Raw genomic sequence first — 24,171 nt, 5'->3', positions numbered from 1 at the left:
GTAATTTATTTTTAATCATAATGAAATAATAATGGCATAGAATAACCAATGAACAATTGGCCATTTCTAGCCCTGAATGAATCAAAGCTTAAGGCTCCTTGATATTGCCACTTAGGACTTTATAACACATAAATCTTGAGGGGTGGGTCACAATTTGGATTTAATAAGCTTTCTATAACTCAAGTGTGCTATTTGAATTCAAAAAATCTAATTTTATAAGCATCTCATAGCATTTTTTCATAACAGAAAAGAATAAATAATGAGGTCATTAGGAAGTGGAAGGATGGTTTCCTGAGTTGGCTCTAAATCCCGGGTCAAATCTAATGTCAGTAAAAGAAATATTTATTAGGAATGGAATCCATTGAATAGATAATAGCTAAAGAAATTTCTGGCATATCAATGTAATATTATTGCACTGTAAGAAACAATGGATATGAGGAATTTAGAGAAATAATGTATAAAGGAAGGTTTTTATGACTAGCTGTAAACAGAACCATGGGAACCATAACCCCACAGACTATAGAAATGTAAATGAAAACAATGTTTAAAGGTAGATGAACTTTGATTAAATATGATGTTCAATTTTGTCCCAGAGAAGAAATAATGAAACACATTTCCCTCCTCTAGGTATAGACATATGTAGCTATGGTGTAGAATCTTACGTATATTGTCAGTGTGGGAGGTTACTTTGGGGGGGGGTTTCCAATGTTACAAGAAAAGGTCTAGAGGACTTTGAACTTCCCATCATCCCATCATCATCAACTGGTGGAAGAGTCTGAGGACCAGAAACAGACTGGACAGAGATTCACAGACTGAATAAAAGCACAGCATTAAAGCTACACTATATCAGAGGGGAACATTTTAAGTATTCCAGCAAAAGACCTTCTGGGGGTTGCAAGTTTCCTTTTGCACTTTGTTGGAGCCTGTAATATGGACATTTGTTTTGCATGACTTCACACGTTTAATCAATATCCCACTGTTAGTCTTCTCAAGGGGTGGGGAGGGGTAGGAGTAAGGGAGAGAATTTAGAACTCAGATATTTTAAAAATTCATATTAAAAATGTGTGTGTGTATAGTTGGCATCTACTGTCTCCTGTATTCTATATGTTCTGATAGGAAAGTATATCACAGACTTTGGGTGGGATGTTTGTACCAACTACCAACCACCCTGATATAGTAAAATCCCATTTTCTGAAAGCTAAATGTAACTGACTATATAATAACAGCTAATAATATTGGAGAGAACCTGCTGGAATGGGGGCTCTAGCCAATTGCATTTGAAATACACTCCCAACCTTTCAGACTATCCCTTGGGCCTTATGGAGATGCAGTAACCATGCCCTGGGGACATCAGTGGGAGCTGGGATAGGAGTTTCAGAATCTGCCCTACAAAAATATTTAAGACCTCCCTTTTATACTCTTATTCCCCATGGGATCATACTTCTAGAGCTTGAAAGGATTGCAAAGACCATTAGTCCAACCCCTCATTTTACAGATGAGGAAACAGAGACCCAGAGAGGTTAAATAACTTGCCCACACCGGTAGCGACCATCAAAAGTGACATTTGAACTCAAGTCCTATGACTCCCAAGTCAGTGTTTTTTCCACTGACCATTTCATTTATTAAACAATAAATTGAAGGGAAATGTCAATACACAGGAAAATGTCAACGTACACATATTTCCTTGAAAAATCAGTTTTCCTCTCATATTGACAAAGAGTGAAGGGTGTTTTTTTAGCTGTTGTGTAAAATGAGCCAAAAATATGTTTGACTCAACCAGTCAATTACTGTATGATGGATCTGAAAAGAACTTGAGAACATTTACATGTTTTACACTTTCTGGAAAAGACATTTACTACAGATGAAATTCTCATCTATGTTCACATTGACATTTTTGTGGCTTCTGGGGACATTTGCATTGCTAATGTTCCTGGTTCTGCTTTGCCAATCAATGCCTTCTCCATCATTCAGTCATTCAACAAACATTTGTTGAGTATCTGTGATTTTCAAGACACTGTTTTAGATGCTTGAGGAAAGAAGATACATTAGAAATACATTGGAGGAGGAAGGATGATCTGAAAGAGAAAGCAATATAAGAGAAAGTGCACTGATTCAGGAATCCAATACAAACATTTTAGACAGCTCTGTCATTATTTGCAGGATTCTAGATGTTATATTACCTTTTCTAATTCTATTCCCTCATCAGCAATGAACAAATGAATGAATGAATAAAAAAGTACTTCTTATGTGCAAAGTACCTGATATACTAATGTAGAAGAGCAAAGCAGTCCCAAGTCTCAAGGCGCTCACATTCTATTTGAGAAGACAAATATAGAAATTTCTGGCTATAATTCAAATGGAAAGATTCCATCATCCTTTGGCCTCAGCAGTGAAACTGATGATGATGCCTCTTCTTTAATGCCATTTTCACTGTTAGTCGAACCATTTGACAATGTCAAGAATTTGGGGGATGAGAAAGACTCACATTTACAAAGTGCTCTAAGGTTTATGAACCACATTACATACATTATCTTGTTTGTTGCTCTTGGTAAGTTTGTAATGTAGGTAATAATAAATATCATCACTTTACACATGAGGAAATTGAAATCAGCATAGTCTCAACAGTGGCCAAAAGCTAGACCAGCCCCTAGCCTACCAGAAAGAGTAGAAAAAGGTATTCTGGGTTAGTTCCAGCAGGGTCTCCTACACCAGAAAGAGAAGAAAGTCAAAAACAAAATTCAGCCTGAGTGGTCTCTGAGGCCTAGCTGCAGAAGTCCAGTATAAGAGAAGCCCCTTAAGCCCAGTAGTGGAGGAGATGGGGCATCTGGATAACACCACCACAACAAGTTCAGATAATACATCAGAGGGGAAAAAATGTCCTCGTCATGGGAACTGTAGGAGTACCTGGAAGAAAGGAAATAGATACAGAATAGAAAGTCTGCAGAGGAATGAAAGACAAGGAAAATTGATACTTTAGAACAGATGGGAAAAAAATATTACTCAAGAAATGAATGGCCCAAAAATTAGAATAGGACATATAGAAAACAGCTTAATAATACAATAAGAAATCTCCAAACAAAACCAAAATAGATTTTGGGGGAAGAAAAGAAAATTTAAGAAATAAATATTTTTAAATTTACCTGGAAAACCAGTCAAGGAGAAATATGTTTAAAATCATCAAACAATCTGAAAAGTATGACAAAAAAAATCCGTATACTATATTTCAGCTAATTGTAAATTAAAATGCCCAGAACTCCTAGAACTACAGCATAAAGTAAAAATGGGGGGCAGGGGGAAATCCACTATTTACCTCTAGAAAAACACTTCAAATGAAAACTCCCTGAACATCATACCCAAAATCCAAAGCTTACAAAACAAAAAAAATATACTACAAGCAGCCAGAAAATGAGTTTAAATACCAAGAAATCACAATAAGGATTATGCAAGGTTTAGTAACACTACAATAAAGAAAAGGAGAGTTTGGAATATGAGATAAAGGTTTATAATCAAGGATAAACTATTTGGCAAAACTAAGTATAATTCTACAGGGAACAAAATGGACTTTTTTTTGCTTTTTAGAGGGCAATTGGGGTTAAGTGACTTGCCCAAGGTCACATGGCTAGTTTTTGTGTTATGTGTCTGAGGCTGGATGTGAACTTGGGTCCTCCTGACTCCAGGGCTGGTGCTCTATTCACTGCGCCACCTAGCCACCCCTACAAAATAGACTTTTAATACAATACAGGATTTCTGAGCATTCCTAGTGAGAAGAACAGAACTGAATAGACATTTGAAAATGGAAATGCAGGCACCAAAAGAAACATAGAAAAGTATAGATGTATATATATATATATGAAATATATGTATATATGTGTGTGTATATATACATATATTTCAATAATTGAAAGGCAATATGTAGGATGAATTATTTACATGTTAATGAAAGAAAAGAAACAAATATCTTCATAGAACTATAATATTTTTAATGATCATAGAAAAAGGTCAAAAATAACAGAAGGTTTGTGAGCGATTTTGTTGTGTTTCAATGGTCTCAGGAGAGGACAAAAATGGGAGGGACATGGAACTATGCTAAGGAGAAAAGTAGGAGTATGTCATTGTTTGTAATAGAGTTCTATAAGATGAAGAGTATGTAATTATGGGAAAAGTAGTAGGGAGAATAGGCATCCTTGCAAATAGCAACTATACTTAATACTTATGTCCCTAAAAATATAGCATGTAAATATTAAAGGAAAAGTTAATCAAATTGGAAAGAGAATAGATGGTAAATATTTAGTGGTGAAGAACTGTAATATATCCCTTTCAGATCCAGACAAATCTAACCAAAATCCTAACCAAAAGAAAAAATTTATAAAAATTAAGGACTTGAATAGAACTTGAGAAAATTAAAGATGATAGATCTCTGGCAACTACAGTATGGGAATAGAAAGGATTTTTACATATTTCTAGACCGTACATTTACAAAAACTGCACACTTACAAAAAATGATCATGTACTGGGACATGAAGACATCACCAAAAACAAAATGTAGAAAATCAGAAATATAAAATGCATTATGTATTTATAACAATGTAATATAACTTATATACAATAAAGATTTAAAGAAAGCCCATTAATAATTTAAAAGTAGTTATAGACTAACATAATTTTAAAGAATTGATAAGTAAAAGAACAAAGTCTAAAGATAATAATAAATATCATCAAAATGAATGACAATAATGGGACAACAAACAAAAACATATGCGTTGCAACTAAAGCAGTTCTTGGGGATATTTCTATCTCTAGGCACAAAAGAAAGAACAAATCAGTGATTTTGGTATGCAATTTAAAAAAACAACAGATAAAAAATTCCAAACTAAGTAGCAAAGTAGAAATCCTGAAAATCAAGGAGATTAACAAAAATGAAAGCAAAAAAACAATTTAATTAATAAATAAAATTTAAGGGTATTTTAAAAATAATAATAGCTAGTCTTATTTTTAAAATAGAGAACAAAATATTCATTTCAAAAATGAACAAAGGTATTTCACAACAATTGAAGAAGAAATAAAATGATTAGAGACTATCTGGACCAATTATATGACAACAAAACTGAAAATTTTAGAAAAAATGGATAGATACTTACAAAACTATAAAATGGCCAGATTAACAAAAGAAGAAAACAACTATTTAAATTAGTCCAAAAATCAGAAGAAAAATTTGAACAAGTCATAGGCAAACTCTCCAAGGGGGGGAAAAATATGCAGAAGCAGATGAATTTACAAGTGAATTCTATCAAACATTCAAAGAACAATTAATTCCAATACTAATTCCAATATTAATTCCCATCCAGATGGTTTATACTATCTGCAATAATAAGAAAGTAAGGCATCCTTCCAATTTCTTCATATGGCAGAAATATGGTCTTAATATTTGAGCCCATGAGAGACAAAGCAGATCAATACATCTAATGAATAAAATTTAAAATAAATTATTAGCAAGTTATATTAAAGCATATTAGAAATAGTAAACACTAGAGAAGCAGGTTAGATGGAGATTTTGGTTCTACATAAATAAGAAAAATACAATGTACAATAAATACAATAAGCTATGTTGATAGTACAAATAGTAAAAAGCATAGAATTATGTCAATGGATATTGAAAAGGATTTTGACAAAACTCAACACTCATGTCTACTAAAAACTCTAGAAAATCATAAAAATAAATGTACTTATACATGTTATGGAATATTATTGCGCTATAAGAAACGGGGAGCAGGCGGTCTTCATATTTACCTGGAGAGGCTTAAAAGAACTGATGCTGAGTGAGAAGAGTAGAACCAGGAGGAATTTGTACACAATTATGGACACAACATATGTGTGATGACCAACTTTGATAGACTGGACTCTTCTCAACAATGCAGGGATATAAGTCAATCCCAAAAGACGCATGATGGAGAGAAAAACGTGCATCCAGAGAAAGAACTAGAAAGAACTAAATTTATATCCAGGTGGAAGCAAAATACCTGATCTTTTTTGTTCTCTTATTTGATTTTATGTCCTCTATACCATTTTTCATCCCAGCTGGTACAATCTATCCTTATAACCTGACCATTGTATAATGTGAAAGTATCTACAGATCCTATACTTGATTATAAGACGCCATGGGGGGGGAGGGGAGGGAGGGGGACAAAATGTGAAATTCAAGGAATTGTCGAATTGAATCCTGTAAATTAAAAGGAAACAAACAAATTAATAAATTAAAGAATTAATAAAAAAAGAAAAGAAAAAAATAAATGTACTTTTCCTTAATTAGTAAATAGTAGTATTTATCTAAATCTAAGAGTAAATATACTATCTAAGGGAGAAAAGATAGAGACCTTTCCTAAAAGATTAGGGGTGAAGCAAAATTATAATAACTATTGATTAACATAGAGCTAGAAATATCAGACATAGAAATGAAAAGAAAAAGAAATGAAGAGAATATGCATAAATACAGACACAAAGCTATAATTTTGTGGATGATGTCATGTACTTAGAGAACCCTAGAGAATCAAATGAAAATTATTTGAAATAATTAACAGCTTCAGCAAAGTTGCAGGATGTAAGATAAATCCACATAAATCATCACCATTCCTATATATAACCAACAATACCCAGCAAGAAGAACTAGAAAAAAAATCAATTCAAAATAACTACAGGAGCTATAAAACATTTGGGAGTATATCTGCCAAGATTCACCCAGTGACTATATGAATCTAACTATAAAACACTCTTTGTAGAAATAAAAATAGACCTAAATTATTGGAGAAACATTCATTGCTCATGAGTAGGTCAAACTGATATAAAAAATGACAATTCTACCTAAATTTATTTATTTAGTAGCAAATCCCCAAAAGAGTATTTTATAAAGCTAGAAAAATAATAATGAAATTGAACTAGATAAAAGGAATAATGATAATTTTTTAAGTGAGAAGGGATTCTTTAAGTACCAGAACTAAAACTGTACTGAAATATAGCAATGAACAAAAACAATTTGCTATATGTTAAAAATAAATAAATGAAATAGACAAGTGAAACATATTAGATACACAACAAAGAGAAGAAAACAAACACAGCAGCATAGTCTTTGATAAGCCAAAAGACTCCAGTTACTGAGGAAAGGACTCACTATTTGACCAAAAAAAATATCTGGGAAAACTGGACATCAATCTATCAGTAAGTAGGTTGAGACTAACAAGTCACAACATACACCAAGATAAGCTCCAAATGAATTTATTCAACAATATATTTTTAATCACATCATTAACAATTTGGAGGAATAAGAAAGAAATTTTGTTTCAAATCTCTAGATATGGGAAGAGTTCATGACCAAACAATGATAGAGGATCATCCAAGATGAAATGGACAATTTTGATTATGTAAAATTAAAAAGGTTTGCACAAGCAAATCTAATGCTGTTTTTTAAAAAAGGAAAAAATAAATCATTGAGAAAGAATCTTTGCAACAAATTTCTCTGATAAAATTCTTGTTTCAGGATATGAAAGGAAATGATTTAAATTTAAAACATTCCCCATATAAGGTAAATGGTCAACTGCAAATGAGGAGGTAGTTTTCAAAGGAAGAAAACCAAGCTATTAACAAATCATATAAAAATTCTCTAAATGATTAATCATTGGACAAGTGCAAATAAGCCAATTTTAAGGTTCCACCTCGTATTTATCAGATTGGCAAATATGACAAAAGAATCAAATGACAAATGTTGGAGAGGCTATGGGAAAACATATATCATTATTCGTGCTATGAATTGATCTAGCCTTTCTGAAAAAGCAATTTGGGACCATGCCCAGAAAGATACCAAACTGTACATACCACTTGGCCTAGTCTTATCATTACTAGATCTATGCCTTCAAAGTAATCAAAGAAAGAGGAAAAGGCTCTTATCTGTACAAAAAATATTTACAGCAGTTCTTTTTTGTGGTAGGTAGGGCTGTTCATCCACCTTTGGTGTCCACCTTTACCCCACTCCCATCTGTGACTCCAAGCAGTGGGCACACCCTGGTAAATCCTCATGGTAAATGGGCTACCCTTGGGTGAGGGTAACCAATCTGAGTTAGGGGGATATCTACCCCAAGCATGTGAAGACTTTACAAAGCAGAATGGGTGGATGAGAACAATCTGTTCCAATGGCCATGAAGGCGGCTGAAGCAGGTGTAGAACATTTAGAGTTTGGTCAGGCATCAAAGATGCCAAGGTCATCCAGTGCATACTGGACCATCATTTGTAATCTGAACTTTTGCCCTGCCACTGGACTTTGATGACTCAGAAAGAGAGAGTGAGGCTAACAACTTTACACAACTCTGCCTCACTCACACCCAATTCACATGCAAGTCAAGACCCATGTTGTCATTGGTCCTCTTCAAAAACAAAGGTCCAACAGCAACAAAAACATTGGAAACTAACAGTGTATCCTGCTGAGGAATGGCTAAATAAATTGTGGAATATAAATGTAACAGAATAGTATTGGGCCACAAGAAATTATGAAAGAAGGACAATTTCAGAGACAGTGAGAAGCCTTCTATGAACTGATGCAAAGCAAATTGAGATGAGAATAATTTATCCAATAGCAACATGATAGAGAAAAACAACTTTGAAAGACTTGAGAACTCTTATCAACACAGTCATAAATAACAAGTCCAAAAAAATGAAAATGAAATATACCATTCTTCTCCTGACAGAGAGGCTATGAAGTAGGAAGAGGCATACATTTTCAAATATGTTTAATGTGGGAATTTGTAGCTTTATAATAAGATTTTTTTTAATTTTTATCAATGAGATAGAAGGGTAATGGAAAGGACATATTAACTTTTAAATATCTGTTATTTGAGAAATAAAATAACATTTTTAAAGAACGCAGTTCAACAGACAATGGGCCACTGGAGCAAGATTTTATAAGGAAATAAAATAGATATTGATTTGAAAAGAAAGCTCAAGCTTGATATTTCAGAAATGTTAATTTTATGAGGAATACAAAAGGATTAAGGAAGTAATAAGGAATATAAAACAAGAATTTTAAAAATAAGCATTTAGAATAGACAGAAAGGAAAAATAATTAATAAAGATAATAGGGGTTTGAAAGAATCCTGGGGGGAAAAAAAACAAAGAAAAAGTTGGAGGGGAAATGACAAGAAAGGTTTTGAATGAACCATTTTACTGAGAGAGTAAAAGGGAGGGAAAGAGAATGGGGGGAAAAGAAACAGGATTCAAAAATTAAATTTATAAGAAAGAAAGGAAGTTAATCATTTAGAAATTAGCAAATGAAGAGGAAGAAGTAAGGGGAGATGGAGAAAGCCTATTGGAATAGAGTTGCATCAAAGTAGGTTAAGAAAAATTAATTATAGGGACAAAAATAACCCTAAAACAAAAAAAAGCACAAATGGAGGAAATAGAAAACCTAACTTTAATAACTTTCAATGTGAAAGGAATAAACTATCTGCTAAAATGAAAGGGGGCAATGGAAGTTGCTTACAAGAAACACATCCAATTAAATATATAGAAAATAAAAATGAGATGCTAGAACAAAATTTACTATGTATTAAGTAGCCAAAAGGTAGCAGTTGCAATCATGCTATCAAAAAAATTAAAATTGATCACATAAAAGATAAAAAAGTCAATTACACTATGATTAAAGGAACCACAGACAACAAAGCAATATTGATATTAAACTGGAAAATGTCTCAAAAGTTTTCACCTTTCATAGTATTTAATTATTTCTATAGTCATTAGTAAAGATATTTAATCAGTTGCTCTTCAGTGACAAAAAGTATTGCATTTGTAATTCTAGTCTTAAGATTATCCAAAGATTGAAGTTTTCATGCACACATGATTGTTTTGATGTGCCTCACCCACACAGACACACACAAAAAAAAGTCTAATGGAGACAGATCAAGTAGCCATGGAGGCCAAACAAGATCTGCTATACCGATCCACTGGTCTGAGAAAGTGTCATCTGGAAACTATTACACACACTAAATAATGGCAGAGTGCCTCAATTTGTTAAAATTATTTTTTTCAAAATTCAGAAATCTGAATAAGTACAAAATATCTAAATAATTAAGCTTCCAGATGATTTTTTATTAGTAACATGTAAATTTAAGAAGTTATCAAAATTTTAAATTGCACTAAGGCTTTTAGGACACCAAATGGAAAGCCATCAAACTTAATCAAGGAAAAATAAACCAAATTGCAAAAAGATATTGATATAAACAAGACAAGAGTAGGAAACTTTAGTGTTCCCTTTTCAGAGTGGGAAAACTAAGATAAATAGAAAGAAAAGGGAAAATATAGAATTGTACAACTGGAAATAGAGAGCTAAAATATTTATGGCACTTTCTGAATTAAAGAATATACATATATGTCAGTATCACATGATAGTTTTACAAAAATAGGACGTCATCATGGTCATAAAGAAATTGCAAATAAATGTTTAAAAGCAAAAAATGCCAGACTTATACTTACAGACCATAATATAATAAAATAGAAATAAATTCAGGGAATGCGAGCAAAGACACATACATAAAAGGAGGCTAAGAAATCTTAGAAATAATTAAATACTACAAAATAGACAAGAATGATAAGAGGGTATGTGAGAATTTCTGAGGTTCACCTAAAGAATTCTTCAGAGGTAAAAGAATATCACTAAAACATACATATAAAAAACAAGTTCTCGTTGTTCAGTCATTTCAGTCATGTCTGACTTTGTGACCTCATTTGGGATTTTCTTGGCAAAGATACTGGAGTGATTTGACATTTCCTTCTCTGGTTCTTTTTATATATGAGTAAACTGAGGTAAAAGGGTTAAGTGACTTCCCTAGGGTTACATAGCTAATAAGTATCTCAGGCTTGGTTTGAATTCAGGAAAATGACTCTTCCTGATTCCAGGCCTGGTGCTGTATCGACTGTACCATCTAGCTACCCTATAAAATACATAAAAATAGTAAAGAACAGAGTAAGTTAATTGAATAGGGATTTTTGCGGTTAATTGAAATTCAAAGTGTTGCGAATTACTATGACAAAGTTTTGCCACAAACAAGAGCTACAAGAAGACACCCCCAAATGGACTTCCTTGCAAAGGTTGGGCAGGTGGTCAATGAGTGTGGAAGATTGCATTATATCAGACTTTTTCAACTATCAGTTTGTTTTGCTGCCTTTTTCTTTCCACTCTTTTTCATTCTTTGTTTTAAAGATTGGCTCTCTATGAGGGAGTCAAGAAAGGAACTCATGGAAAAAAATATAGACTGTGTCCAAACAAAAGATGTTAATAAAATATTTTAAATTCTATTTTAAATACATTTTTAAGTCTATTTTTAAAAGTATATGTACAAGACAGCTGGTTCCTATTTAAGCAGAGAAAAACTATTACATATACTTTGGGAGAGCAGGTACTTCCCTAAATTTCAAAATATTTGTTTCTTCTGGATAGTTCTAATAGCTATGAACTGACTTAGAATCCTTAGGAAGAAATGGGATAAAAAGGAATTATAGAGTTTTCATGGAACAATAATAATGCTCATAAATACTAACACATACACACATGGGGAGGAATTGGGGGGGGGGGAGTGGGAGGGAGAGAGAGAGAGAGAGAGAGAGAGAGAGAGAGAGAGAGAGAGAGAGAGAGAGAGAGCGCCTTTAAATTTGCAGAATGCTTTGTATTATTAATTACATTTGAGTCTTCGACAACCCTGTGGTGTTGTTGCTATAAATATTATCCTTGTCTTTCAGATGAGAAAACAAGTTCAAAGATATTAGGTGATTTACTGATGGTATATAACTTGTAAGTTTCAAATGCAGAGTTTGGGGTCTATGGATGCAAGTCTTCCTAACTTCAAGGCTACCTTTCTATCTACTATGTCAGCAGTCCCTCTACACCCCCATAAAAAAATTAACATGCATTCCCCAACATATGTATATCTACTAATTCATTAATCATATACAAAATTATCATACTAATTATTATGAACATGATAAGACTTACATTAAGAATAGACATTTTAAAAGATTAAATACTATATTCTAGATTCAATGGGAAATCACTGAAGTTTACTGAGTAGAGGAGTAAGATGATCATCCCTTTGCCTAAGGAAAATCACTTTCGGGAGATGAAAATTCATGTTTGGAAGATAAATTAGGAGATTTCTGTTAAATGTCTGGGTGAGTGGTGATGAAGGCCTGAATTAGAGTGGTAAGGGTCACTAGAGAAAAGAGGATGATACAAGAGAAAAACAAAATCTGACACCTGAATGGATCAATGGGCTGAGAAGCTGAGGCTGCCATGTAGATTGTAAGCTAGATGACAGAAAGGGGTGATGGTGCCCTTAATTGAAATAGGGAAGTTCAGATATAGAGCAGGTTCAACAGAAAAGATAATGTAACAAGATATGAGTTCCAGATCACAACACATCCATACATTCTCATCTTATGAAACTCATTCTATCTCACCCCAAACAAAAAAGCAGATTGAGAAGTTGGGTTCTGACTCACTCTAAGTCATTGTCCTAGAACTCAGAGTCCACTATCAGAGAGATGCCTTCTACAGCCCCTCAGTGTTCTGAGAGCAAAGGTTGGGTATGCTGGGATATCTGGGTAGTAATTAGGCCATGGCTGCCCTGAGAGGTCAATAGCTAGCCCAGAATATGTGAAACTGGAATCTTGCACAATCAAGAAAAGGGTTGGAGTTGGAGAAAGTTGGAAAATGAGAGCTGACGTTGACAAGTTCCACGCTTGGCTATCATGGGAAGAGTAGTCTGTGACCTACCTTCCCATGTTCTGACTAGTTTATTGCACACCTCTTGAGATCATGCCAAGACCATCCAAAAGGCCTCGCTCCCAGTTTTGGAGACCACTGTACTATGCTACAGTACCTCACCATCATTCCTAGGCCTGAAAATGTTACTACTTGTAAGAATTTGCATCAATTTTATGTTTCCAGGGAAGAGAAGATATAATCAAGGGTCATGACTCTTTAGAACACACCTGTTCTTGCTCACATGACCAGCATGCTCTTTATCTATGTATTTTGGTCTCAGCTTCCAAATCTGTGAAGCCACAGAAATATATCTCTATCTTAATCCCCAACAGAAAAACAATGGGGATGGTGGCTGCAAAATGCTTCTTCAAAGACAGTAGCATAATAGGACCCAGAGAGTTAATAAACTGGGTAGAAAGGGACATCCACCGCAGAGTGATAATTCACTTAATGGCAGCAGAATCATCTGACACTTTCCCCAACTGCCCAATTTACTCCCTAGAAGTAGTTTCCACCCCCAAAAGAAGTCCCATAAAGTAAAGTATTATCATTTTTCCTAGTCCTTTATGAGCTATAAGAGTTCTGTGAGCCAATACTGCTATCTTTGTGTAAATTCTTTCCCACATGAAAGCAGTATCTATTTGAAATCTGCAGGATTCCTCTTAGTAGACTACCCCTTCCTGAGCAGAGAATTTTACTTGTCTTGCAAGAATTAACTGAATCCATAAAGCAAGAAATTTGCACAGAAACTGTAGGTACACAAGGGAGAACTGAGTCAGTTTTTAAGATAACTTAAGACATCAATATTTTGACCCAAAATATTCAAATAAATGAGGCAAAAGTGTAGTTTCCTTTAAATGTCTCAGAATATTATTTTCATGTATCTCTTTTCCATAATGCACACAATTCCCTTTTGAATTAACAACTCATGCTTCTCTCCAAAGTCCGACATACATTGCACCTAAGTAAATGACTAATAAATAACAATAGAATCTCAGAGTTGGAAGGGACCTCAAGGGTCATCCAAGCCAGACCTCCACCACATACCCTCCAAGAGAGCACATAGCCTTTGATTGAAGATCTCCCATAAGGTGGATCCCTTCCCATTCTGGATTGTTTTTCCTTCTGTTGTTCAGTTTTTTTCAATCATGTCTAACTGTCAACTATCTGGGGTTTTCTCAGCAAAGATACTAGAGTTGTTTGCTATTTCCTTCAACAACTCATTTTATAAATGAGAAAACTGAGGCAACAGGGTGAAATGATTTGTCCAGGGTCACATAGTAAGTGTCTGAGGCCAGATTTGAACTCATGAAGGTGAGTCTTCCTGACTTCAGGCCCAGCACTCTATCCATTGTGCCACTTAGCTTTTTCTTTACTTCAAAATTAAATTGGCCACTTTGCATCTTCCACCCATCATTCCTACTTCTGAACACTGGTGCCAGACAGAACAAGTCTCACTATTGTTCCATGTAAAGACTCTTCAGATTCTAAAGGCTACCTGTCACATGTGCCTGAGCCTTCTCTTCTCCAGGCTAAACTTCCCTAGTGCTTCCAAATGATCCTCCTATGGCATAAACCTTTCATAATGCTAGTTGCCTTCTTCTGGGAACCTTTATCTCATCAATGTCCTCCCTAAAATATCGCCCAGGACTGAAATGCAATACTCCAGATGTCACCTATGCACAATGGTTTGATCACTGTATTCCCAGATGCCATGCCTCTCAATGTATGACCTGTTTGGGACTCCTCTGTCACCCTGTTGACTCATTTATTGGTATAATTAAACCAATTAATTTTAAAAATTAAAAATATAACTAGTAGATATAGAGCAAAAGTGACAAGACTTCTGACCTCGACACTCCCCAGTGCCAAAGATATTAAAATGTAATTAGGAAATATTTAATAAAATAAACAAAAATACAATAGAACTTAGCCAATGTTAACATGTGGTTTCTAAGAGAATACAATGCCCACAGCAATCCTTATGTCTGCTTTAGTGGCCCCCATTTCTATTTGAGTTTGACACCAAAGACACAGATCATATCATCTTAAAGTGCTTCTCTTAAGTCCATTAACTGAGTGGGAAGGGGAGGGAACCATTGTAATAAACTTGTAAGTTGGGAGATGAAAGGAACAAGAAGAAAATTTCCTCTTGAAAATGCTAGATGGAAAAGGAACTGGTAAGTACTAGGGACCTCCATTAACTGGAGAAAAATTGCACAAAGCATTCCATGGCAATATTTTCTAGAGGAATAACTCATGGCAATGATACTGAAGTCATGAATGACAGAATAGCATAATGAATAGTGCTGGATTCGGAATCATAAAGCTGCAGGATCAAATCCCACCTCTGACACTTAGTAGCTGGCTGATCATGTGCCTTACTTTATCCTGTCTGAGCCTCAGGCAACTCTGCGGCACTCAAAGTCACAGAAACACTGCAGTGGATTTTGGTTGATGGAGCTCTCCTAGAAGAGAAGTCATGGGTCCTTTTCATATAGGTATGAGGTAGCAAAATCCTCCCCTTGTCCTTAATTATATGGGTGACTTTGGACAAATCACATCACTTCTATGCCTCAGTTTCCTCATATGTCAAATGACTAGTGCTGCTTTTGGTTCCCATGATGCTTAGAAGAAAGAGCTATTTTGGAGGGAGAGGAGAGAGAGCAGGAAGAGATTGTCCTATGAAAAAGCATACAAGTGGTATCTGTAAATTTTTACTAATTTTCTCTTCATGCCGTATCTCTGGTAAATAAAAAATTTATCTTTGTCAGAAGCATGGTTGCCTTAGATTTGAAGGTTGTCCAAGTTTTTTTTGCCAGTTCACCAAGTATCCAAAACTAGAACTGGCAGCACATGGCTATCATCCCAGCTACCTAGGAGGCAGAGGCTGGCAGACATCAAACTGAGGAGTTCTGAGCTTGGGTAGGCTATGTCTGCAGTGTCTGACATTAATATGGTGAGATCTCAGGAGGTGGGGGGAGAAAGGGGGCACAGGTTGCCTAAGGAAGGGTGAATCAGTTCCAACAGAGAAGATCAAAGTTATCACACCAATCAATAATGGAATCAGTCTTTGAATAGACCTTGCACTCCCAGCTTAGACAAGATAGAGACCCAGTCATTTAAAAAAATGCAAAGCCTTTGACATTTGAGAATACACACACTTATCTGCAGTCTAGAATAATCACACATCCTTCGAACATCAGCAGAAAGGGTTTTGGTTTTTGGTTTTTTTTTTTGTGTTTTCTTTATACTTATTAACTGATACAATATCTACCAGGATCCTAAGAGTAGGAAAACTATAAAATTAAAATACAAACTCCTAAAAACCAAACAATGAAGTCACACAGCTGGTTCTCTGCAACCGACTTTGATCATTCTACAGGAGTAAAATTGAATTTAATTGTCACTGTTATAAACAGCATTCTGATATTGGTGATACTGCTCATAAACTAGAAAGAATACATACAATGGACTAAATTAGTGCAACAAAATGTAAGTTTTTGGCATTTCTGAAGATATAAAAAAAAATCAGCCCCACGTTATTAGAATAGTGTGTACATATTCATAACCACTATGCACTTGGCATCTGGGTCAACAGCCATTCATGGGCACATTTGCATCACTGTATTTTGGTCTATTTTGAGGCATCTGAATTTCAAAATAATAAAGCTAGGGGAAAAAGAACTCAAGTTTCACTTCCTTTGACAGTTACATTTCCAGAAACAAGATGAATAATTCACTGATGGGAAAACTACGGGAGAAAAATCTAAGGTGGTATGAGATCATTATCTCCCACCCAAAAGTGGGCATTTTAAACAACTGGTTTGGTTAAAGAATTAAATGCAGAATTCTTATGATTACCATAAACTGGATCAAGGGGAGATCATTCTTTTTCATCTAGAACAGAGACATTTTTGAATTTTAAATAACTTCTTCAAATACAGTTGAAAGCCTGAAAATCTAAACAGAATTTCCTCTCTTTGTAGATCCGCCCTTAATAGGGATCTCATTAACAAAATATAGGAACAGAGATGTTGCACTAATGCCCAGCTATTTCACATTCAGAAGTCAACACCTGAAGAATAATTCAAACTCGATTATCTGTCTAAGAAATCATTACCAAAACAATCTATTCCCAACAAGTCAAAATCTGAAATGATAAAGGAAATTGCACATATTGTGACCAAAATATAGAGCCTACTGATGCTAAAGGTTCATAAAATCACATCCCCTATTTCATTGATCCAATCCCATAAAACTCACTGACAACATGCTTTCCTAGCATCTTCCTTTGAGTCCATTGGGTATTTGGGTAGGTTTCAGCCCAACCCAATGCACTGTATATTGGGGGAAAACACATACACACACATAAAGGACAGCTGGGGGTTGTTTCAAACTCAAACATTTGTCCTTGAATATCAAAATAATCACTGTTAGGAAAGAATCATTTGGCTTTCAAACTTTCTTAAGTTTGACCCACTTCAGGTGATTTCTCAAAAACTTGTAATCCTTGAGAATCCAGAACGTGTTAAGTCAGTTTTCTTAAATTTGTGTGATTCCCAAGTAGGAGACATCCTAAAAAGCAAATGGTGCTAGAGCAGGTGGAAGATACTGCCATCCAAGATGCCCATTTGGAGACTCAAATTTTTCAAGTCCAAGAGAATCTTCTCTCAAAAGGTCTATGTGATCCTCTGAGTGAGCATGCTGGTACATGTGTTCTTCTCACCAACAACAAAACAGCTAATTCTGGGCTACCGGGTGACCTACAACAAAGGAAACGACAAAGCAGTGAGTTTCTCAAAGTACCAGATATGCATACAAAACTCACCCTGCAAGAGACCACAGCAGTTATCAAAGCAACAACATAAATGCAAGCACTGAGCTATACTTAGCATGAGAAGATTGGACTTTTGTCCCTGGACACCAAAGTTTAGAGGGTGCTGACCACACCTACAATGTAGAAATATTAAAACACCTAACTTTAGCACTTATCAAGAGTAGAATGTTAAAATAGAAATGGCCAGCTCATGATGCTTCCTCAAGACACCCTTCCCTCTCTGTGTCCCAAGGTCTTTGCCAGCAAAGTGTCATGTGATGTCTCTTCTGCTCCACCTGAATTTGTCTTTAAAAAGTGGCTTGAGGGCACTTTTTGTGCTGATTGCTCTGGTCAAATCTTAAGAATCTTGACCTAGTTTCAGAAAGGAGTAGATATTACTCTGGGAGGTATATTTGAATTTGTGAAAAATTTATTTTAAATTCCTACTTTGATATTTATTAGGATGAAGATGTTAGCTTGTATTTCTGAAGACAATGTCAATGAAGTACAGATTCAGGCAACTTCTATTCCCAGGAAATTCAATTCAATGTTTTTTATGCAAAAAATTTATGCTAGGTACAAGTGATATAAAGTTTTAAAATTACATCGTCTCCCCAGGAGCTTATGTTCTGTGTGGAAGTCTATGGCATACACACAGATAGGTATAAGACAAGGTAGGGTGAGACTAGGACAAAGGAGAGGTCTAAGCAAAGTACCCTGGGAGAATTCAAGAAGGAAAAAATTCATTTGGAAAAATTTGTAAAAATGGGTCTAGTGATAGAAAAGCCACCATCTTCAGGACAGCCTTCACCAGAATGATAACCATAGCAAATCATACATCCAAACCATGCCAACAACCATTTATTTAAGCACCTACTGTGTGCCAGGCCTGCCCTCAAGGAGCTCATATTTTACTAGTCCAATTACAAAGTTGTGGAGAGGTTGTAATTTGCATTTAGAAAAATACGAACACTAATGAAATCAGACCTTTCAAAGTACTGAAGAAAGTATAATTGGCTTTATCTTTTTAAAAGGCTGGCTCAGACACAACTAATTTAGCTTGTGAGCATTCAAAGTTATCAAGTGGTCACTATGGCATAGAATCATAGATCTAGAGCTGATAGTAATCTTAGAGGTCATCTAGTTCCACTCTCATCTTAAACATAAGGAAACTGAGTCCCAAGAAAAGGAAGTGATTGACCAAGGGCACAAGGGTAGTAAGGGAAAGAATCAGGATTTAAACTCAATCCTTTGACTCCATATTCAGACAACTGTCTTTTTGTAAAGCAGGAGATCTTCTATTTAATTGATTGTCTGCCTTTATAAGGAGCTACATGATGGAATTGCTCCCCGTCTCTTCTCTCTCTAAGACCACGTTTATATTCATTGTTTGGACTGAATGTTCTGATACAGGATTGAAACTCTCATTATAAAACTATCAACCCTGTATTTGTGTACTGTGAAGAAGTTTTAAGCTGCTCTGGAGTACAGACACTCATAGTCCATCAAGTGATTTCATGCATGCTGAGCTGTCTAAGTTAATTCCTTCAAGAGTGGTTCTCATAATTATTGGTTAAAATTATAAAGTATAGATAGTTCAATAGAGCAAAATAATGTTGCTCTGCATGAGTGTTTTGATGCAATGTTCACTTTTTTTAAAATAGCTTCTTTTAGAAAACCTCTGGCTTTACTGGGAAAATGAGACCATTAAAAGGCAATAGCTGTTTTTTCCTTTATTACTCAGAATAATTAACTACACTTTTGGGGGGGAGGGCAAGGCAATTGGGGTTAAGTGACTTGCCCAAGGTCACACAGCTAGTAAGTGTCAAGTGTCTGAGACCAGATTTGAAGCCAGGTCCTCCTGACTCCAAGGCCAGTGCCACTTAGCTGCTCCTTGATACATTTTAAATAAACATTACAGAAAATCTGTACATTTTATACCTAGTTCTCCTTTAAAAGTTACAATAATCATAGCTAATATTTATATCATGCTTACTATGTGCCAGGCACTGTACTAAGAATTTTACAATTATTATCTCATATGTCCCTCACAACAATGGTGGGAGGTAGGTACTATTACTGTCCTCATTTCACAGATGAAGAAAATGATGTAAACAGAAGTTGTGACTTGTTCATAATCACATAACTAGCAAGTGTCTGACACTAAATTTGAACTTGAGTCTTTCTAACCCCAGACCCAGTGCTTTATCCACTGCACCACTTAATGGCCCCCCTCCCACCCTGACCTCCTGAAGATATTCCAACAGAGACTAGAGGATCACTTGTTGGGTTTGGGATGAATTGCATGGCCACTGAGGTCACTTCCAATACAAAAAATTCCACAAAGTAATTTATTCAGTGGGGGCAGTGAAGACAAGAAATAAAAGGTCTACTTGAATCCATTTACCTCCAGACAAATGTGTCATCCAATAGCTCTGTTTTGCATCAAATAGTACAGTTGGATTTATAGTCATCTTTTTTTAATGTTAATCATAAAGAATTTATTTTTTAAAAGCACCAAAACACTTCACTGATTCATAGCTTGATTAATAAGATACAATGGCTGTACCCATTGACTCTAATTAAGAAACAGAACCATTCAACATGGTCAAGGTCATAAAACTAAGAATCACATACTTGTGAGAACTAAAATTGAAAACCCAAAGGGGCCTTAGATGCCACTTAATCCAATACCTTCATTTTAAAGAGAAGGAAACAGAGGACCAAAGGTGAGTGCCTTGCCCAATGTCATCTAGGAGATCACTGGGAAATCTCAAGTCAAGTTTTAAAAAAGAGTTATATCTTCTACCCACAATTGAGAGAACTGAAGGTCACAAAACTGAATTCCCAGGAAAAGTGATATGTGTGATTTTTCAAGTAGTGACACAAAACCAGATGAGCAAAACACTAGAAAGAATATGCTAGAACAGAAGTGGAAAGCAAAGGGTATGTTCATCAATTGGAAAACAACTGAATATTTATGGTATGTGAATATAATGGAATACTACATTCCATAAGAAGTGATGAAATGGATAGTTTCAGAAAACCTGGGGAAACTTGAATTTATTGGTAAAAAGGTAAAGTGGGGGGGGGGGGGGGGGGGGGTGCGGCTAGGTGGAGAAGTGAATAGAGCACCAGCCCTGGAGTCAGGAGGACCTGAGTTCAAATGTGGTCTCAGACACTTACCACTTACTAGCCATGCAACCTTGTGCAAGTCACTTAACCCCAATGGCCCTACCTTCCCCCCTCCAAAAAAAAGCAAAAATAAAAAGGCAAAGTGGACAGAACCATTTTTCCAATAACAATAATGTGAGAAAAGAAAAAAACCATTTTGAAAGCCTAAAGAACTCTGACTGAAGCAATGACAAACCAGATTCTATAATACTGATGATAAAGTAGGCTACCCCTGTTTTGATAGAGAGGTGACAGCCTCATGAACAAAAGGAGACATATATTCTTGGTCATGGCTGATAGGGAAATGTTTTGCTTGGTTATGCATATTGGTTACAATATTTCTTGTCTTTGTCCTTTAAAAAAATAGAGCTTTGGGAGGGAAAGACCATGAAGATGAAAGGAAAAGGAGGACTAGGAACTGAGTTTCCAGAAAGAAAAAAGTAAAGAGCATCAATAAAACATTTACACAGAAGAGAACAGAAGGAAGGCCAGAAGGAATCACAGATAAGAAGGATAGCTTTGAAAGTTTCGTGTTGGTTTCATCATATTTGCAAAAAGAAGCTGTATATAATGAAAATTCACCTTTTGAGTCACAACTCTCTTTTTCTGCCCTACTTTATGGAAATGCATATTTTACTTGATGTTTATTAAGTCCAGAATAAAAAATAAACAATTGTTTTTTAAAAGAAAGAATATCTTAAGAAAGTAATTATTGTCTACCCAAAAAGAGATGAGATGACTTGGTAAGAAATATCCCTGCATCTAATTACCATGACTCTATCATATATCTCCTATTGGCTTCTACTTTTTTTCATATTTCTATTTAAATTCAGGATCAAGTTCCAACTTGGGTGGCTATCTGTAGAAAATCATATATTATTCCTTCTGTTCTGAATGTATTATTCTATCTTTCACCCTAAACCATCTCTCGATCGCTCTCGATCTCTCTCTCTCTCTCTCTCTCTCTCTCTCTCTCTCTCTCTCTCTCTCTCTCTCTCTCTCTCTCTCTCTGTCTCTCTGTCTCTGTTTCTCTCTCTCTCTGTGTGTCTCTCTCTCTCTGTCTCTGTTTACTGTAGAAAGGATATCATCCTCAGAATCCCTAAGGCTCCCAACCTGGAAGTGTTCCTGGATTTCTCACTCTCTCTGAGCCCCTCATCCAAACCATTACAAAGGTGATCTCTTAAATATACCCCCTTCTCTCCTCTAATGTTGCCACCACTCTGGTACAAGCCCTCATTACCTTATATCTAGACTACTGAAAGCAGGCATAGCTCACTTTGAATATATTTGTTTGTGTGCTTTCTCCCCCATTAAATTACAAATTCTTTAAGGGCAAAAACTGTCATCTTCCTCTTTTTGTTTCCCTTGCTCTTAGCACAATGCCCGTCACATAGTAGGCACTCCATAAATATTTACTGATTAATTGTTGAAAATATCAACTAGTCAATACTTTTTCTGCATAGTAGATATATCTAGCTGAAGTATCTGAACTTATGAGAAGGGGCCATGAGTTATTGTTTCTTTTTCTTCATTGTGCAGTAACCTAGGCCTGGAAGGTGGACACAGATATACAAATGAATTTCCTAGATGTGCATAAGCTCTATAAAAGACATAAAATGTTTTATACAGTCTAAGTCACACTTCCTTGGATTAATAAAGGAAACAAGGTTTTATGACTTTACAACGATCCTCCAGTGGCCCACTACTACAAAGCATTCTTGGTATCACAGTGACTTAGGGAGCAGAATGATATGACTATGACTTTTTGGAAGTGCTCAATGAAATGTCACTACTACAGAATAAATTTAGCAAGAGTAGGCCTCGCTTCCTAGCACACAGGGCCCTCATAACCCTAAGGCGTATATATGCCAATGCACCATAGAGCAATAGCTGACTATAGGGGGCAGATCTGCTAAGAGGCTCAGTTACGCCCATTAATCTTGATCTCCAAAACCCATTTGGCTTGTATTCATTGTCTTGTTTTTAGTTTTATGAAAGGGTCACTAAAAGTGCTGCTGTGTGGCCCCAAAATTCACTGCTAAGGAAAAGGTTAGTGTTGATGAGCAAATAAATGCAAGACACTGAAAGGGAGAGCATTTAAAGGGATTTTGGTTTATTTTTTTAAGATTTGTAATTTATTAGCATAATCAAGTATTTAATTGCATATGGTGACAGTAATATTCACTAGAATCAGAGATTCAGAACTGGAATGGTACCTTAAACAACTTAATTTTATAGAGAAAACAGAGGGTCAGAGACTAGACAGGTGACTTCTCAAATGTCTTCATTCCTCTTCTCCCCTCCCCCCCCCACTTATTTAAAAACATTGACTTCTATCACTTGAATCACATTTTCTATCAGATAAACAATGATTTTCTTTTTAAGGAGCATTTCTATTTCAGGATCCATCTGTATGAGGATATTTGCCATAGTGTTTTGATACATTAGCCTGTCATCTGTGGAACCTCTGCTTTAAATCAGGCTCACAAAAGAAGTGAAATAAATTTAGTATCACTGACTAAAAAGCGAGCTACTGCACCAAATCACAGCTCCATAAAACCTGACACAAAGGAGGATGCTGGGAAATCTCCTTTTAGTAAAGGCCAAACCATGGGGTGGCAGGAGAACAACCAGCCTGATCCACATGAAATACAGTTCTCTCAATGTCTAAATTAGAAAACCATGAAAAGTAAACATCATTAATAACTGGCCACAGCCATTGATTCTGTTTGTGTTTTTCCCCCATGCTTACCTTGGTGGTTTTGACTTTGTTGCCACTGCTACAAGACCAGCCAGAATAATCCGGAAGCACTTTACAATCTTCTCCATCCAGGCATGGGTTCATATGACACCACCATTTCTGTAGGACAATGGAGGCTGGAAGAGAGAACCCAAGTCACAGGTGTTAAAGGGGACTTTGTTTTCAGTGATCCAGGAGGGAAAATAGCACTTTTCCTCATGATTGAATTACAGGGGTGGGGAATCTATAGCCTCTAGGCCACATGTGGCCCTCTAGGTACTCAAGTGTCACCTTTTGACTGAATCCAAACTGCACAGAACAAACCACCTTAATTAAAGGATTTGTTCTATAAAATTTGAACTCAATCAAAAGGCCACACCCAAAGACCTAGAAGGTCATGTGTGACTTCAAGACCGCAGGTTCCCCACCCCTGGGTTACATAAGTACAGCTCTAACAAAGATGAAATGTCTTCAGTCATAATTAATTCCCCAATCAAGAAGAGAGAGAGAAAAAAAAGGAGAGAGGGAGGGAGGAAGGGAGATAGGAAGGAAGGGAGGGAGAGAGGGAGGAAGGAAGGAAGGAAGGAAGGAAGGAAGGAAGGAAGGAAGGAAGGAAGGAAGGAAGGAAGGAAGGAAGGAAGA

The 24,171-nt window shown here is 35.7% G+C and overlaps 1 protein-coding gene across 1 annotated transcript in view; it reads right to left on the bottom strand.

The window, feature by feature from the left end:
• Positions 1 to 17,550: 17,550 nt before the first annotated feature.
• Positions 17,551 to 24,171, bottom strand: part of TAFA4 (TAFA chemokine like family member 4) — a 145,136-nt gene continuing 138,515 nt past the window's right edge. The window contains exons 4-5 of the mRNA XM_069084561.1: positions 23,542 to 23,666; positions 17,551 to 17,562 (exon numbers count right to left, since the gene is read on the bottom strand). Of these exons, the coding sequence (XP_068940662.1) occupies positions 17,551 to 17,562; positions 23,542 to 23,666 (137 nt within the window). The remainder of the gene's footprint in view (positions 17,563 to 23,541; positions 23,667 to 24,171) is intronic.

The sequence above is a fragment of the Petaurus breviceps genome, unplaced genomic scaffold, assembly GCF_028583685.1.
Source record: "Petaurus breviceps papuanus isolate PSGF00001 unplaced genomic scaffold, PetGlider_PUasm1.0 174, whole genome shotgun sequence".
NCBI lineage: Eukaryota > Metazoa > Chordata > Mammalia > Diprotodontia > Petauridae > Petaurus > Petaurus breviceps.
This window is presented reverse-complemented; position numbering and strand designations above follow the sequence as displayed.